This window comes from Medicago sativa, chromosome 3 (assembly GCF_051527215.1).
Source record: "Medicago sativa cultivar Bolivia chromosome 3, Bolivia_mono, whole genome shotgun sequence".
NCBI classification, from domain to species: Eukaryota; Viridiplantae; Streptophyta; class Magnoliopsida; order Fabales; family Fabaceae; genus Medicago; species Medicago sativa.
The window spans coordinates 52,114,012-52,132,900 of record NC_140751.1 but is presented as its reverse complement, the minus strand read 5'-3'; the positions used below and the strand labels follow the sequence as shown (position 1 = coordinate 52,132,900).

General features: G+C 30.9%; 1 protein-coding gene across 1 annotated transcript; it reads left to right on the top strand.

The window, feature by feature from the left end:
- Window positions 1-11,666: 11,666 nt before the first annotated feature.
- Window positions 11,667-18,662, top strand: AUG4 (HAUS augmin-like complex subunit). Its single transcript, XM_085752182.1, has 13 exons — window positions 11,667-11,907; window positions 12,243-12,290; window positions 13,134-13,259; window positions 14,573-14,914; window positions 15,045-15,144; window positions 15,257-15,305; window positions 15,914-16,007; window positions 16,212-16,283; window positions 16,368-16,426; window positions 16,908-16,976; window positions 17,055-17,106; window positions 18,079-18,156; window positions 18,421-18,662. The coding sequence occupies exons 1-13, from the start codon at window positions 11,779-11,781 to the stop codon at window positions 18,478-18,480; spliced, it is 1,278 nt and encodes a 425-aa protein (XP_085608308.1). The 5' UTR covers window positions 11,667-11,778; the 3' UTR covers window positions 18,481-18,662.
- The last annotated feature ends 227 nt before the right edge of the window (window positions 18,663-18,889 follow it).

Sequence of the window (18,889 nt, the reverse complement as noted above, 5' to 3'; positions counted from 1 at the left end):
CTTGCTTTCCTCGATCAATGACTTCCAAAGCTCAAAGTCTCTAAACCGAGTTATGACATGAATTCGATCACCCTAAACCCATGAACAAAACAAAGATGCGGAGGTAAATCCAAATGCACAACATCAAACAACGTAAATAAACCATAAAAGATTTTGCAACAACTGCGACCAAATCCTTCTAACCTTTGCATCGCCGATAATCAGTTTCACGTGCTGATTTCCATTATTTCCAATGACAGTCCACGACTCAAGCAGCCTAAAACCAATTTTCCAAATGTCGGAGTCCTTGTTCAAACCCCTGATATAATTATAATCCCTTGACATTGAAAACCCTACATAAAAACAAAGCAACTCATCACCAGACCATATTGCAACACCTCACAAACTTGTGTTAGCACTAATAATAGAATTTTCGTCGATTATTGTTGTGAAAGGATGCATAGACACAATCAGAGGCAACAAATTCAGTACATATGATTAATCACATGTTGTTGCAAGGAAAATGACATTTTCATCAATACAAATTAGAGATTGCAAGAAATTGAGTAAATTGCTAATCAATTGAGACTGAGATAGGTAAGAATAAATGGATGAACAAAATTAGCTCGTTGTGTTTTTGCAAGACTAATAGTGGCGCACTCATTCCCTACTATTTTTGCATCAATCACCAATTACTTCTAGATTCTTCTTGTTAAGGAATATAATTGTCAATACAAACCAACACAAATCAGTTGCAATCTCTAGTATCTATACTCATAATTACTGATACACTCTTTCAATAAAGAGCTGAATCCAAGTGACTGAACAAAGTATAACCCTTTAAAGGAACCTCAACTTTTATTGTCCTCAATACATTGTGTTTCTACTGTCCTCGGTCACATAAACCAAATCTAGAAAAAAAAATGGCTATATCTGCGCCAAGGCCACAAAAAAATCTTGTGCATTAACAAACCTCACTCCACAAAAAAGAATTATGTGCGTTGCATAATGTGAGAAGAACCAAACCTTTGAGAATATGCCAAATAAATTTTGCAAACCATGACTTGTTAAATATTAATTTGAATAGGAGAAACAATTTAAGGAGCCTGAAATAATAACATAAATAATATCAAAATAGTTGGTTTTTTCTATTTCAATTATAAGAAATAGAAAGAAAATAAGAATTTATATTATATGATATTATATTTGTTACATTGTTGGTGTCATGGAAACATATATGTTTAGTTTTTTTTTAATAAGAAAAAGATATGCATAGTTTGTTACAATATAAAGGTGCATATATATATATATATATATATATATATATATATATATATATAAGTATAATTTTTTTAGGCATCTATACCGTTTTTGAAGAAAAGACATCTACAATTTTAATTTTAATTAAAATCAAAATTTTATAAAAATAATCATATGCATTATGCAACGCAAAAAAAAAAATATACGCATTAGCGTAACAAAAAAACAGACACACATAAAGTATTACTCAAAACGCTAATGTGTGTGTGTGTATATATTTGCGAGGTTGAAGAAAGAAAATAAAAATATTTGGTATCATTAAATGACAGCGTGAATAAAAATATTTTTGAGGTTGTGATGATCAAACGATATTGAATTTTTTTTTTTGAAGAAATCAAAGATATTGAATTTTTTTTTTTTGAAGAAATCAAAATGAGATATATTAACAATAACGGTGATACTATTTAGCACAAGGTGTACTAAAGAGACCAAATTAAATATATAAGTGATAAAAAGATAATAAAATTCCTTTGAAAAAAAGGGAATAAAATTAAATGGAACCTCCTTAAAAAAATTAAATGGAACTGTTCCAAAAAAAAAAATTAAATGGAAGAAAAAACATATTGAAATATAATATTAAAAAATAAAAGAAAAGGTTCCCAACGTGAATTAAAGAGAGATGCTTGTGAAATAAATTGTCGAGAAGTTGTTTTTTGAAGTAACATTCAACAACTTTTGGCCAGAGCTCATTCCATTCAATTTTATGCATTCAAAAAAAGTACCTTTTTTAGTAAGTACTTAATTTATATTGTATTTGGCCTAACTTCTCCTTAAAAATGTAGAGAAGTTGAAAAAAAAACCAGGTCAAACGGTATCTTAATCTCCCACAACGGCAGTGTAGAAACAACTGAATTTAGGAGAAAAAATTGGAAAATAGTTAACAAAAAAATTGGAAAATAGTTAAAAAAATCGGTGAGGTATCACTCAACCAAGCAACACTAAAAAAAAATTATATGCATTAACGTAACAAAAAAGCAGACAGACGGACATAAAATATTACTCTAAACGTTAATGTGTGTGTGTGTGTATATTCGCGAGGTTGAAGAAAGAAAATAAAAATATTTGGTATCATTAAATGACAGCGTGAATAAAAATATTTGTGAGATTGTGATGGTTAAACGATATTGAAATTTAATATATAAGTGATAAAAAGATAATAAAATTCCTTTGAAAAAAAGATAATAAAATTAAATGAAACTTGCTTAAAAAATTAAATGGAACGGTTCAAAAAAAAGTTAAATGAAAAAAAAACATATTGAAATATAATATTAAAAAGATAATAAAATGTGATGGTTAAACGATATTGAAATTTAATATATAAGTGATAAAAAGATAATAAAATTCCTTTGAAAAAAAGATAATAAAATTAAATGAAACTTGCTTAAAAAATTAAATGGAACGGTTCAAAAAAAAAAGTTAAATGGAAAAAAAACATATTGAAATATAATATTAAAAAATAAAAGAAAATGTTCCCAGCGTGAGTTGAAAATAGGTCCTTGTGAAATAAATAGTCGAGAAGTAGTTTTTTAAAGTAACATTTCAACAACTTTTGGCCAAAGCTCATTCCATTCAATTTTATGCATTTAAAAAAAGTACTTTTTTTATTAAGTACTTAATTGATATTGTGTTTGGCCTAACTTCTCCTTAAAAATGTAGAGAAGTTGGAAAAAAGTCGGGTCAAACGATACCTTAATCTCTCACAACAGCAATGTAGAAGCAACTGAATTTGGGAGAAAAAATTGAAAAATAGTTAAAAATATAAAAATTGGAAAATAATTAAAAAAATTGGTTAGGGGCAAAAATGGAAATTCATAGGCCATTGGTGAGTTGGCACTCAACCAAAGCCATGAATTATAAAATTACCAAATTACCCCTCCTAGGGGCAAAAATGGAAATTTACATGGCATCAATTTTAATAAATAGTATATAGAAACCAATATTTATTACAAACTTTTTTTGAAGAAAAATATTTATTACAAGCTTGCGGACAAAGTTATACAAATCCTAATAAAAAAACATGATCGCTCATTCCTAGTAACAAACGATGTTGTTTATGCAATGTTTTTTACTATCTTATATAGAATACTTTTTAATTGTGCAAGAAAATAAAATCATAATTATCCAATTCCCAAGTTATCTATCATCCAAAAGGATAAATAACAGGGTCAAGAGATGATAACTGAATTTTAGACTGGAAAATAGTGTTTATTATAATTGAGATATTACATTGGGTATTTATAGATGCATCTGAGATATAAGTGACAGATTTTCTTGTAGTGATTAAACACTCCAAGTAAAGCCGTTACAAAAATTTCTTGAAAAACATTTTAAATATTTAATCATTTAAATTTTAGGGTACAGATTCATTTAAGTAAAAAAATAAATAAACAAAGGTACATAGTTAGGGGTCTAATGAGTTGGTTTTGTTCAATTTTTTGGGGAAAAACTTGAACCAAAACAAAACGATGAAGAACGAGTTTGTTTGGCACATTTAAGTTCCTATTTTCAAATATTAATAAATTTAATTTATAATATCTACAACAACAAAAATTAACATTTTTAAACATTATAAATTTTTATATTATTTTTTGTGGTGGCCGAGGTTAGAACCCGAACTTCGCATATATTATGTATGGGATTTGCTAGAACACACCCACTAATTTTTATGTGGGAGTGTTTTAGTAAGTTATAACTAAAAAGTTAATAAATACACCTTAAGGTGCATGTTGCTATAACACACCTTCTAACAAAAACAAGTGGGTGTGTTCTAGCAAATCCTATAGGGGTTTGCTAGGATACACCCACTTACTTTTTAGAAGGAGTATTTTAGCAAGTGAATAACTAAAAAGTGGTTAAATTCACCCTAAGGTGTAGCTTTGCTAAAACACTCCCACATAAAAACTAGTGGGTGTGTTCTAGCAAATCCCATTATGTATTGTCCCTAACAACTTAGTTAAGCTACAAATTTTTATATTATTAAAACTAGTAGACAAGTTTCCTTCAAAAGAAAAAAAAATTACAATGAGGAAAGTAATATTATAAAATCTGGTAGAGTACAGAGAGAAATATCTAATAGATCTAACTAACTTTTTAACCGAATCTAAATTTTCATTGAACGGATAATTTATGTTACATCCCATCTTTTATAGATGGATTGAAAGAACCTACGATAGCCGGTCAAGTGTAAGGTTTTACTGACACTTGTCAGTTACAATGAATCAGATGCCAGCTATATACAGATGGCTTAGGCTAAGATATACTAAACAAGCTATACAAGCTTAACTATCAGATACAATCATAGAGAGCTTCCTAGACAAAACCTTTTCCCTTACAAAGAAAATGTTTATTTCCATATGTTTGGTTCTGGTGTGTAGGATAGGATTGTGAGCAAGTAGAACTGCTGATTGATTATCACAGAAAATAGTAGGAGTAGAAAAAGGAATTGTGAGTTCTTGAAGTAAAGTCTGAACCCAAAGTACATCAGCAATTGCTTGTGCAAGGGACCTGTACTCAGCTCCAGTGTTGGATCTAGCTACAACTGGTTGCTTTCTAGACCACCAGAAAATAAGGTTTGGACCAAAGAAAACGGCAGCACCAGATGTTGATCTTCTGTCATATGTCATCAAGGTATGCTGCCCAGTCAACATCACAGAAGACTTGAAGAGGGAGAGGCTGATGAATATCTTATAAAACCTTAATTTTATAAAATCTGGTAGAGTAGAGAGAGAAATATCTAATAGATCTAACTAACTTTTTGAACTGAATCTGAATTTTCATTAAAGGAATAATTTTTGTTACATTCCATATTTTATAGATGGATTAAGGAAACCTGCAATAGCAGGTCAAGTGTAAGGCTTTACTTACACTTGCCAGTTATAATGAATCAGAGACGCCAACTATATAGCAAGCTTAGATACTAAACAAGTTAAACAAGCTTAACTATCAGATACTCTAATAAATATATAACGATTAGAAATACATCTATACTTTTTTTTTAAGATAACACTACTAAAATAATGTGATATAAAAAAAAAGAATTGAGTATTTTATTTTTAATATTATGTCTAAATAATTAAAGTTGTACCATTTTTTGCCTTAATACCAGTAAGATACCCCGTGTTTGCATAAAGTTCTTTAATTTAAGCGCATTTGTGCAAAAACGGGAAAGTAAAAGAGAAAAAAAGCAATTGAGTATGTGTATAGCGATGGGAGATTAAAGGGATGCTTAACGTTGATGGTGTTCTTTCTATAAGTTAAAAGTGGGGTAACACCAGAGAGAGAGAGAGAGAGAGAGGGGCCACTTGTGATGACCAATGTTACCAACCACTATGTCACCCAAGTACTACCTGTTAAAAGTGATATTTGATGAGATTTATAATTTATTTTTTTGGTGGTGATGAGATTTATAATTTATAAAAAAAAAGGATTGTCACAAAAAATTAGGATTATTTAAAAAATTAATTATTTGATAGGCTTAAAATACACATACATACTATACATAAATAAAATAGGCTTAAAATACACGAGTTTGGGCTGATTTTTTCATTATCTATTTTACCTTTCATTTAAAATACTTTATTTTACTATTTTATCTTTTAATAATATTATTTTAAATTTTAATTAAAATAAATAAATCCCATTAAAATAGAAAATAACCCCCCACATTAGGAACAATATTATATGAAGGGGATAGATATTTTCGGCTGATTTTTTTATATTCCAATTATACCCTTAAACAGTTTTTCCTGTAATAATGTTATATTGTCGGTGGTATTAAAAAAGATAAGGATTTTTGGTCAAAGAAAAAAGATAAGGATTTACGTTATATTTTTTAAATTATTGTTGTTATTGAAAAAAAATGAACATGGTTTTTTTGGGCTTGTTACAATTTGAAAGTCATAAATATTTGTACTTATAATTTTAATCCAAATCTTTGTCAATTTTTTTAATCCAAATCAAAATTTCATATAAAATACCGTTCATAATTTATACGCGTTAGTATATATAATGCAAATATGGGTTAGAATTTACAACAACTTTACATCTATAACATATATAATATGCAATGTCACATGACATGAATGACTCCAAATACAATTAATAAATGAAAAATAAGGGAGAATGAATTCTATTCCAAAATATATTGGATTTGTCATGCATAAGTAGTTGGTGTCATGCATAAGTAGTTGGTGTTGTTATTGATGATTGACATGCATGACTCCAAAAAGTCATATTTAATACATGTAAATGAGGGAGAATCAATTACCTATGATCTATCTAATATTATAAATTAATCTTTTTGATTGCTTTGTTTAATTTAAACTTAATGATTAACTAATTTTTTTTCATCCTTTGTTTAATTAAAATTCCTAAGCTTAAGTTTCTAAATTCATAGTAAACTTAATTTTATATAACATTCAAAATTAAATTCTATAAGTATCCAAGTTTTTTTTTAAGGAAGTATCCAAGTTTGATAGTTTAAACGATATATGATGAATTTTACTTACCTCTTAACTAATTTTTAAATTACCAAAATAACTTTTCCGATGGGTGAATTTCTAGAACTATCATGCTTTAGATAAGTCATTATACATATTTTAATAGTCGAATTAAAATCAAATTTTATGATATTGTGATCTTTAAAGACATTTCATTGTTTTGACATTGCATCCATATATACTTTATAAAATAATATTAACTATCATTGTTGCCATTACATGTGCTGAGAGGCGGTTTTTTAAATTGAAATTATTAAAATTTTATTTGCAATCTACTAAGTCTCATGATAGATTAAGTAGTCCTGCTTTTATTTTTATTAAAATATTTCTTTTAAAGAACATTAATTATAAGTAGATTATTACTGTGACATTCCCTGATATATTTTTATTTATATTTATATTATATAACACATGACAATGGCATGCAGGGCTTGCAACAACGACTGTGTGAGGTGGCTGCTCAATTTTGCAAAGCGATAGGTTGAGAGTTAGCCTAAAGTTGCAAACTCTTCCACGTGAGTCTAACTCAGTTCGCAGAGACAATGCATAATATATGTAAGGTTCGGGGTTCAAACCCCGGCCACCACCAAAAGAAGAAAGAATTAAAGAGTTGAATTTTAATATTACATGTAAGATTTGTATGAGTTGTAATCAATTTTCTTGATGATGAAACAATGATGAAATTGATTAGAACTTTGTTACCTTTTCTATTATATATCCTTTAACTTTGCCAGAAGTTAGAAGTACATATAAAGTGACAATTAAGAGAAAGAATATGCACGAAAATATAATTAAAAGAACTTAACAAGTATCCTCCCCTCACCCCCCAATTATCCTCCAACATTTTTTTTTTCAACAATGATTGCTTGTTTATATTTGTCAAACCATTTTTAGAATACATATAATACCAATCACTAGCAACAAGTGTTGATTCAAGTGACAGGGTACTTAGACACTTTAAACAAATGGTAAGAGCTCAATCATCATCTTTCATTTATGGATGAAACTCAAATGAAATGAGTGAACCTACCTTATGTATTTAACAAGTTTTGTACCATATATTAATGGGTCTTGTTAACGAGTTTAAGCATCCAAAATTTGGAAATTATTCTTTTAAAAAGTCAACCATTACAATTTCCAATGTATTCATTACATAACTTTTCATATAAAACTTACACCCTCGGGTCACTATTATAAGCAAAAATTTGCATTTTAGATTCATTCATTAAATAATTTATATGGTCTACAATAAAGACCATATACATCATTAATTGAATGAACCTAAAATGCAAACTTTTGCTTATAATAGTGACCGGAGGGTGTACTATTTAAAGTGCTTAAAGAGTGCCCCGGGGGCACTCCTTAACATTTCCCTATATTAGTTAGTAGTAAATAGCCGTAGATAATCTCATATTTAATTGAGAAATAAAAACATCTCAATAAATACTTTTCTTTCTTGAGTGATAATGAGGAGATAAAGGAGTTGATTTGATAAGTTAGTTATGAATTCAATTGTCTATTAAAAAGGGTTATGAATTAAATTCGCAGACCTAGAGTTAGAAGGAGGTTTTTTTCTTTTTTTGAGCTAAGTTATAAGGAGGTTATGATCATGAATAATGTGATCTCCATTTTGAAACAATAATTGTTCCTTATTTTTAAAAAATAATTATAATTGTGGTCTAATTTTGTTCTTTTATAGAAGGATGCTTATATCATTTTATTAATAAGCAAATGAGTTATACATGTTGGTACATCAATAAGAATATTGGAGTTAGTTGAAACACGATAGTTTATAAACTGAGAAGCAAAACTGTGCTTACATTCTTGGTTTTAATCATTGTTTTGTTGTAGAAAGAGATGGTAGAGGAGGAGGTTTAGCTATTTTTTGACGTTCGCCTTTTAAGTCAAAACCAATGACGGATCTCTTTAGAGACCCATAGGGGCAAAGATGCCTTCCAATTTTTTATTTTATTTTTTATACTATATAGAAAACTATTAAAATATCCTTGATGTAATTTTATTTTACACACTCTATCTAGTACCCCTCCATTCACACATATAACCATTTTAGTAGGTTGATTTTGACTCTCTAAGGCTATGATAAGATATCTAGTTGGTAGATAGCATATTTGGAGCTTTAGTATTGTGGTGGAGTTGTTGCAATGATAATATTTATTAATAAAATTGTATATGACTTTTATGAATTTCAATTTTAATATTTTTCGTTAATATCTGCCGCTCCACCCCCAATATTTTTAACAAGATCCGTCACTGTTCAAAACTTTTTTGTTTTTTTTTTTTTTGACAAAAACAAAACGATATTCATTCATTCAAATCGATAGAGTACATCAGATACAAACATCGCTAAAAACGTAAAGGATGAATCTGCGAACAAACTCACATCACCCAAGTTAATAGCATACAACGGCAAATTGCCTACAAATAATATGATAAAATATAAGTCACCGAAATACCCATGCTTCCGGATCTGCAACGTTGATGTAACAGCCCGGGGCCCACCCGGTCTCACTATTACTCACAAGCTTAATCACTACCCCCCTCTCTAGTAGTGTTTTTGCCTCCCGTGGGAATCGAACCTAGTACCTGGGGATAAGTACTACTTCAATGCATTCCCACTACCAATTGAGCTAGCTCAATTGGTAGTGGGAATGCATTGAAGTAGTACTTATCCCCAGGTACTAGGTTCGATTCCCACGGGAGGCAAAAACACTACTAGAGAGGGGGGTAGTGATTAAGCTTGTGAGTAATAGTGAGACCGGGTGGGCCCCAGGCTGTTACAGTTGACGCCCAAATCATTGGTTGAATTTGTAATTGACTGATGTAGATCTTTCAATAGGAATTAAACGAACACCGCGAAAAGACGCGAAATCAAACGCCGCACAAGACGACGAACAACACAACGCCGCCCTTAGACGACAAAATCACAAAAAACACAAAAGGAAAAACTCGATATATGTGAAAACCACTTATTTAGATTGAAAGAAAATGGGAAAAAAGATGTAGAGGGGTGATTCTAGGTCAAAAAATGACCTAAAACCACCCATCCTCGATGAACAAAGGAGAAAGAAAGTTTAGAGAGAAGTTTGAGTTTCTCTCACCAGAAAACTATGACTTCTTTGTTTTGAAATGATAGATTTTATTTTTTGGTTAATTCTCGAAATGATAGATTATTTGTATAAAATTTGTAACGATGTAAATATTTTATGAGAAAATGATATGCGCAATGAATTTTAATTCAGTGACTTTGTGGTGGAAAAGTTTGACTTCTTTGGTGTATTTTGATGTATTTTATGAAAGAGAAAAATGGAAGAGAAATGACAAATAAGATAAGAGATAGAGCAATATTAGAGAGATAGACTTAAAGCCATGATAACTTTCCCACGTCCTAAAGATAGCAAATCTGGATCCTCTCGATCTGTATAAATTAGTTTAACATTGTCCTTTAATGATAATTAATATTTTGCAATTATTTTAAAAATTCAATTACAAAATAGACTTTGTGATGATTTGATGAATTTTATTTGAATGAAAAACCTATTTTACACTGTGAGAATATGCACCTTAGTTATTATACTCATATTTTATTTTATTTTTACTGAAAATAAACTATTTATGAAATCCACCCTCTCAATTTCTTTTTATTAAATATGCTTACATAAAAAAATATAAATCTTAAAAAATATAAATCCATTAAAAGCAAAAAGAATAAATTTGCTAACAAACTCACAACGTCAATGTTAATAGTGTAAAATAGAAAAATACATAAGCTTAAAAACATGATTATATTCAAGTGTTGAGAATATCTATGTTTTTAAAACTATAATATTGACTATACAAAAATGTTTTTTTTTATCTAAAAAAAAGGATTTTTTTTTTATCATGTGCAAATTTGCACATGTTAAGAAATTTAAAACAGTAACTTTGACTTGCAACGTGTGTTTTTTATATTAAATGTGTAGTTTTTAATAAATAATTGTTGGTTTTCAATGAAAAAAAATCTACTTTTAGTTGCCTTAACATGTGCAATATTGCACATGTTAGACAAACGAAAAATAAATTATTGATTGAATCTGCACTAAATAAAAACAAATACGACAAATTAAATTGAACAACCATCATAAGTCATAACTGCATCCTTTCAAAAAAAAAAAACCATCAGAACCTACACAAAAAAGAAAACATCGTACAAAGACGCCGAAAAAATAAACGTCGCACAAAATCACTAAAGAAAATATGCTCTTTTATTATCAAATCTAATTTTTTTTTGGGTGTTAACCCCCCAATTATGAAAAAGTGGCAGAGTTCGGCCGAAAGTCTGACCAATTTTTTTTGGAGAATTAGTCACTTTAGTCCATGAATGGGAAATGAATAGTCACTTTAGTCCCTGAATGCAGATAAATTGCAAAAGAGTCTCTGAATGTAGACTCTGTTAGTCAATTTAGTCCCTGAATTCAGACTCCGTTAGTCAATTTAGTTCCTGAATGTAGAGTCCGTTAGTCACTTTAGTCCTAGAAATTGACCAACAGAGTCTACATTCAGGGATTGTTTTGCAATTTCTCGGCATTCAGGGACTAAAGTGATTACTCCTTTCTTATTCTGGAACTAAAGTGACTAATTCCTCACAAAAATTTCCATCCAAATCGAACTTAGGTTCTCTTAAAAAATTTGTCTTCAGCTTATTAATTTCGGAACCAAATTACTTTTAAATTAGTTTTTTTTAGGGAAAATTACTTAAATTAGTTGGTTATCAAATTCACTAAATATATTTTTGGGCATATTTACTTGAAAAAAGGGCACGAAAAAGAGAGGGAATTCTCCATTACTACCAAACAAATGATTCTTTACATTTTTCAAAATTTTTTATGATTGAGAATTAAGAATCCTCAAATCAAACTTCTACTTCAATTCTCATCTTCTTCTTCTTCAACTTGAATCCACCAAAACGACACCGTTTGCATCAATGGTTAAGGGTTTACACAGTCAAAACCTCCCTACCGATGTATCCCAACTCATCGATCAGCTAGAACGCCATTGCTTGGCTCCTGATGGATCTCTCATCTCCAAACCTCTCTACAACGATCTTCAACTCGTATGATTCTTTTCTATCTCTTTCTTCAATTTCCCTACTTAATTGAAAAATGTGTGTTTTATCTTTTCATTAAAAATTCAAATTTTTTATGACCCATTTTGTTGAATTTCTGAAAATTTGAGTAAAATTGGAAAATGGGTATTTCATTTTTTCATTAAAAATTCAATTTTCTAACGACCCATTTTGTCGAATTTCTCAAAAATTGAATAAAATTGGAAAATGGGTGTTTTGTTTTATGATTAAAAATTCAATTTTTTACTGACCCATTTTGTTCAATTTTGGGAAAATGGAATAGAATTTAGTTGGGTGATGAAATTTTGGTGTTTGATTTGCAGGCTAGAGAGGAAATGTGTAGGGAAAGACTTCGTTATTTGGAAGCCACGGTATGTATGTATATGTATGTTTGTGTGCATATGATGATGTTATGTTGTGTTCGGATTGTGGATTGGATTTAAATGATATGCATTATCACTGTAAACTAGTTTTACTGTCCCGTTAAATGTTATACGCAAAATCTGTTAATCAAGTGACAGGGCTCAAGTGGTTAATGAGCTCCACTTAAGGATTCTTGTTAGGGATTAGTAGGCCACCCTTCCCCTAGAAACCATAGGGTTAACACAAAAAATTAATAAATTGAAGATCTGTTTTTGCCACAATACCCTACTTCTGTAACCGTATTTTAGAAATGACAATATGGAAACATAAAGTGAAGGGCTCACATTGAATTTATAACGTAATGTATGCTAATTGAGCTCTTATGATATGTTTGGATGGAGGAGAGGACTTTGGAGGGTTAAATCTATTTCTTGGATATTCGAGTTTTAAAAAAGTTGAAAGAATAACATGATAGATGATGATCATATACTATTTTAATCACACTTTATTTTTAGAAATTTTCTATAGCTTAATTTAGAAAAGAAAAATAAACCCACCCCTCCCCTCCAAAATTCTTTATCTAAACATACCCTTGAGGGATATACTACGGGACTAAATATTTGGTTTTTGGTATTGGTCCCAGTGTTGTCAAATATCGGCCATGGTGGATTGCGGTGGCGGATTTTTTGATAACCTTCATGGCCAATTTGGGAAGGATTGTGACACCATTTTTAGCTTTCCACCATCCTCCATCGATAACACTATTTGGTTGTATTAATTAGTTAAGTGTAGTGTGAATGCCATTCTTATTTTAGTGATTTATATTTTTGATGCCGTCGATTTGGTCGCAGGCTATTTATTCTGAGGCTATTGCAATGGTAGAAGAGTATCATCAAGCCATTTCTGGCTCTAGCATTGGTGGAATTAGAGATACTGGCGGTCTTTATCCGCAGTTTGGACTAAGGAACTCTCCTCAGGTTTTGAAATATTTTTTCTGGAAAGTTAGTTTGATTTTGAAACAAATATGACATCTGTGTGAGAATGTTGTTGGTTTTGGTACTTAATTTGAGTCATGAACATGGAGAGAACAGTTACTCTCTTTACCAAATGCTATCTGTGGGAATGGTTTATCATATGGATCATCTTTTTTCATTTCATACCTTAAATCATAGGTTACAGGGAGGGAAGTGATATTTGAATTTGAACAGCGTAATAATGAAGATATTGACTTTTGAACTGCAGAATAGCTTGTGTGAGAATCATGTTGATTGTTCTTACTAAGAAATTTGAGTCATGTACACGGATCGAACAATTATAGACTTTACCAAATGCTCTTTGTGGGAATAACGTCGAGATTATTCATTTAGTTTTTTTTTAACATTTTGTGAATAGAGCAGTGGTTCTGTTGAAAAACATCTAAACGCTTCGGGGGAGTGTTTTCTCTCCCATTCTTTCCTATTTTCTTAATAAAAGTGTTCTTTCTATTGAATACAAATTCTTGGTTCCTAACAGCGTATGATATACTATTATATCTTAAAGGCATACCTTACATCATAGGTTACATGTAGGGAAGTGATACCTGAGCTGCATAATAATGAATATAGTGGGTGGATTTTAATTTAGATGTTACGGAATTGCAAAGCAGATAGATTAATGTAATGGGCGTTTCCTGAAATTAAATTGGCCTGAATCAAGAGACATCCATTTAGAATGAGAAACATGTCCTATAGACTGTAGAACTGTACCTATTGATCCTGTTCAGTTTACTATAGGTGGATAGAATTTTCAGAGGTTACCTACCTGGGGGCTCTATTGGGTCTTAAAAGTTAGGTGTTGGTGTAAACATATTACCTCTACCCCATTTCGTCTTGACAATTGTGCACTGACTTGGTTTGTTTCAAATATGTTGGAGTCTAATATGTTGACCTGGTCGTATTGCCTCACTGGAAGGAGTTGGTCTATCCTTATGCTTACAGAAACTATTCATTGTTATTAGGAGAGGGTTTAATTAAAATAAGGAAAATTTCATGCAGGTCTACATCACTCAGTATTGCAAAAGATCCGTTTCTTAGGTAGTTTTCTTAGAGAGAGGACTGCAGATGTATTTCATATAGAATTACATATATCATTTCTGTATACTTGGTTAGAATATGTCCTGTTATCTCTTTTTTATCTTCTTGATTCTCGATATTTCATGCTTTTCATATTTATGCATTGTGCATTATGTGATTAAATGCATTTTTGGGTACCGATCGATATTGATTTAAATGAAATGTCTATATCTTGTTAGGTTTATCAGACATTAGAACATCAAATGATTGTTGCTGAAGCGGCTCAACGATTGAGACTCCCTCTTATATCCAAAGATGGAGAAGTTCACGATGATGAAATTGAAAAGCTAAGTGTAGCGTCTCGAAGCTCCTTCGACAGTGCTAGCACTGGTGGCGTGGTCAACTCAAGCATAAACTCCTCTAATTATACCACTCCAAGCAGTTCTGTTAGTGGGGTTAATTATTCTCTGGCTTCTATGGATCCCGTGGAACCTGGAGTTGGTGGTGTTCCCAATCGTTTTCTTGGAATTACACCGGCTTATTTATGGCAAACTCAGCGTCAGCAAACACCGTTATCTGTGGTATAATTATAATATGTAAATCAGTATATATGAAAGTCAGCTTAGCATATTTTTTTTCTATGATAGTTTTTTTATTTTCAAGTGATTAGCTTGGTTATCTTTGTCATTATTGACCCAACAATATTGTTAGGATATGACAGAATATCGTATGTCTCTCGCACGTGAGGTAGATGGTCGCTTGAAATTGAAATGTGATAAGTTATCAGATGCCTTTGTATTGGATGACAACGGTAAGTGTGAATTGCATATTTCTGATATAATATGTGGACATAATGGCCAATTGGCGATTTCCTTTGATTTATAATTTGGTTCTACTAGCTGATACCTTCTTTCTGGATTCAGATTCATTTTCATCTGGAAGTCAAAGTTCATCTTCACGGCTTCCGGAAAGGTTTGAGCTTATTCAAGTAGCCTAATTCTTTTTATATTTTGGAAATTCTCTGTTTTTATTTTTGGATAGAATGTTTCGGAAATTCTTATTCACTTGTAATTTGCAACTTAAAGAGATCACTTTTAATTGTCATTGGATGGAAGAGTAAGTATGCAACCTAGGGCTTCTACATAACAATTGCATATATTTAAGGATTAACAGGCTACTACCTGGTTTCGATCTTTTGTCTTGAAGTGTTGAGACATGTCATTCTCTGTATTGATGTCCAACTCAATTTAATGACTGACCAAATGATGTCTATATTTTTTGATGATGTCATATTTAGTCATACAATTTTTTATTAGTGTGCATTGATGAAAATGACCATTTCAACTGATGTGACTAATATACTCAACACTTTAATTTTCGTCGTTAAGTTATATGGATCAATATTTATTCATTTTTTGTTTCTTTATGTCCACAAGACGTTTTTAAAATCTCCTTTTAGTTTGGATTCTAAGTAAGGACCTGGCTTACATTTGCCAGTGCACTAATGTGTAAAGTGCCTGCTTCGGTAATTGTACTCACACTAGAAATTGTTTCTTCTCTTATTTCTATTAATTTACCAGGGTGAAGTTGTTAATCGAGGATATCGAAAGAGAAGAAGCAGCGCTGAGGGATGACCTTTATTCTGCTGATAGAAAATTTGCTGAATATTATAATGTAAGTGCATAAGAATTTGGTACAAGAACCATCTCTCTTGCTGAAGCAAACATTTCCTAAAACTCAAACACTGAATCTCTATGTGTGTGTGTGACAGAGAGAGAGAATGTGTGGTTCGTTATACACATACATCATATTTCTTTTTCGGTCTCTACGTTATATGGTGGTATAATGTAGATAGTTAATGTCAATACTCTTAATCAGGTATTGGAGCAAATACTTGGGGTGCTCATTAAACTTGTCAAAGATTTGAAGTTGGACCATCAACATAAATATGTGAGTATTTATTTATTATTAACTGAACTCCACTATGTTGATAGCAAAGACACATATTGACTTGACTTCCCAATGTATTTGTAGGATGAGTTGCAGAAAACATGGCTCTGTAAAAGATGTGATACCATGAGTTTAAAACTGAGGTTTGTTTGTCACCTTATATTTTTCATTGTTCTTCCATATTAAAATATCATCATCTTTTCAAACTTCAAAATGGTGAAGGCTGATAACACAACCCAGAAGGGTAGATAGACAATTTTACTTTTAATTTTTCATAGGGTGTTTAAAATTTCAAAGTGGACACACTTTCTACTTAAATGATTAATATATCCGAAAGCAAAAGGGGATTTTGGTTCTTAAATTTATAGTGTATGTTAGTTTGGGAATTTATCCATCTTCGGTGTCTTGTTTATGTACCTCCCACTTTGATGCTAAGTGGAAAGCATAATTTGTGTAACTATGGCGAAAATGGTAGTCAGATCATTAGTCCGAATATTTTTTCGTTTACTTCATACATAATTACGTAACTTATGTACATCAATTATAGTATCGTCAATATCCCAATTTGTTAGTTTTGCCAAGTACTGTTATCTAATAATTTTGATATCTGCAATTGCATGTCAGGGCTTTAGAATATCAGCTCCTCCACGGAACTTACACTAACGAGTCTATACCTGCGCTTCATAAGATTAGGTACGAAAGATGAAATGTCTGCAACTCTGTATACAGTTCCTGATTTAATTTTAATCACCCATTTCCTTTTAATTTTAGGAGGTATCTCGTCGAGGCTACTGAAGAGGCTTCAATTGCATATAATAAAGCGGTATGTTTCCTTGTTTCCACATGCATGTTTTTGCATTTGGATGACATAAGACATGAATTATGCTCTTCGCAGGATGAAAATGTGACTGTAGTGAGAAATGAGTTGTTGCATTAGCTTAGAACTTGTCATCCATGTAGAGAGCATTTTGTCATTCATTATCTATTGAATATAACGGATTGATGTCATTTTTGTACGGTCCTTTTCTTTTATAGATTTTCCACCTTGATAAATATGAATAATGGATTGATTCTCATCTGTGTTCAATCTCCAGTCCCAAATTTCTGTTTTAATCTAATAATTAAATGTTATTTATTTCTGATATGATGGAGTTGAGAGTATTTTGATGGATATTGCAACAACAGAAGAGATTTGGGAATCAAAATGGGTGAATCATCAACTTAGTCATTGAAAATTTAAAATTATATATAGATCACTGTCAATTTAGTACCTAAAATCATTAATATTTCAAAATATTCACTAAATTGAATTTCTTCGATCATATTAGTTATTTTGGATTAGTAAATTTAGTCCTTGATTGAGAATTTTCAAATTCATAGATCATTTTGAAATTTTGTTAAGTTCAAGGACAAAGTTCACAATGGCCACTATATCAGGGACTAAATTAGTGATTCACTAATATATAAAAAACTGGGGAAACTTTATAAGATGTGAAGTAACACTACCTGCATCTTATAAATGTGAATTGTTTGGTGCAAAAGATTATGAATATTCTAGTGAGTGTTGTTAATATTTTATTTTGAATTTTGGAGTCTGTGTCAACTGCCAAAGGTTGGCCGTTGAAATCTTATCCAATACCTGAGACATAATCTAATTTTTTAGAATTGAAATAATTTTTAGAATATGGTTTTGTTAGTAGTTACATATTAACAGTGTAGCACTAATTTATGGTTGATATAATTACAATTGTATTTTACTCCATTATGTTGATAATTCATCATGTGTGTGTACCAGGCTACTCGTTTGCGTGAGTACCAGGGTGTCGATCCTCACTTTGACGACATTGCAAGACAGTACCACGACATTGTAAAGGTGACAATAATTTATCAAATATGCACTTCATTCCCACCAAATGTTATAGATAATGTCAATCAACTTTGTCTTGAAACTTTATTGAGATGACATAATCGATGAAATAAGAAAATTAAGGATATAGTAATGGACCAACTTAAGTTGAAACTATTTGAATTTAGTGAAGAAAAACAAAAAAAAATACCATGTTTTAATATCATTTCAATATCCTATAGAGATCATCATTTTGTTTAATGAAATTCTCACGTTGATGAAATTGTGCAGAAATTGGAGAACATGCAATGGACAATCAACCAAGTTGAAGACGATTTAAAACGTATGTGAGATAGGCTTCAACATAGAAGTTTTATGGTGCTTATTTAACCTGGTTTGGTTCTCTATATGTGAATGGTGTGAAAGGCATGACTCCCTCCCATAACCCTGTATTTGTTTTGTTACTTATGATAGATATATGAAACATCATTCCTCGCGGTGCATTCGAATAGTTTTGTTGAATTTTCCTAAAACTGTTCTCATTCCTTGATCTCTTACTGATCCATTCTTGTGTAACCAAGGTGGAGAAGAAAACTCTTCCATGATCTCATTTTTTCCAATTCCCGTATACTACCTTCAACACGAAACACTTAGACAAATTCACTCAAGTGCTTTGTATTGAATTAGTGATTAAGGCGGCCTTACAGTGATTATGTTTCATGTATGCTATCAATTTTAGGCAAGTTCACACAAGCCACAA

Excerpts from the sequence above, each read along its gene's own strand:
- AUG4 (XM_085752182.1), top strand. The coding sequence starts at position 11,779 with ATGGTTAAGGGTTTACACAGTCAAAACCTCCCTACCGATGTATCCCAA. Across the intron at positions 16,284-16,367 it reads TGGACCATCAACATAAATAT|GATGAGTTGCAGAAAACATG; the intron begins GTGAGTATTTAT and ends ATGTATTTGTAG. Across the intron at positions 16,977-17,054 it reads CCTGCGCTTCATAAGATTAG|GAGGTATCTCGTCGAGGCTA; the intron begins GTACGAAAGATG and ends TTTTAATTTTAG.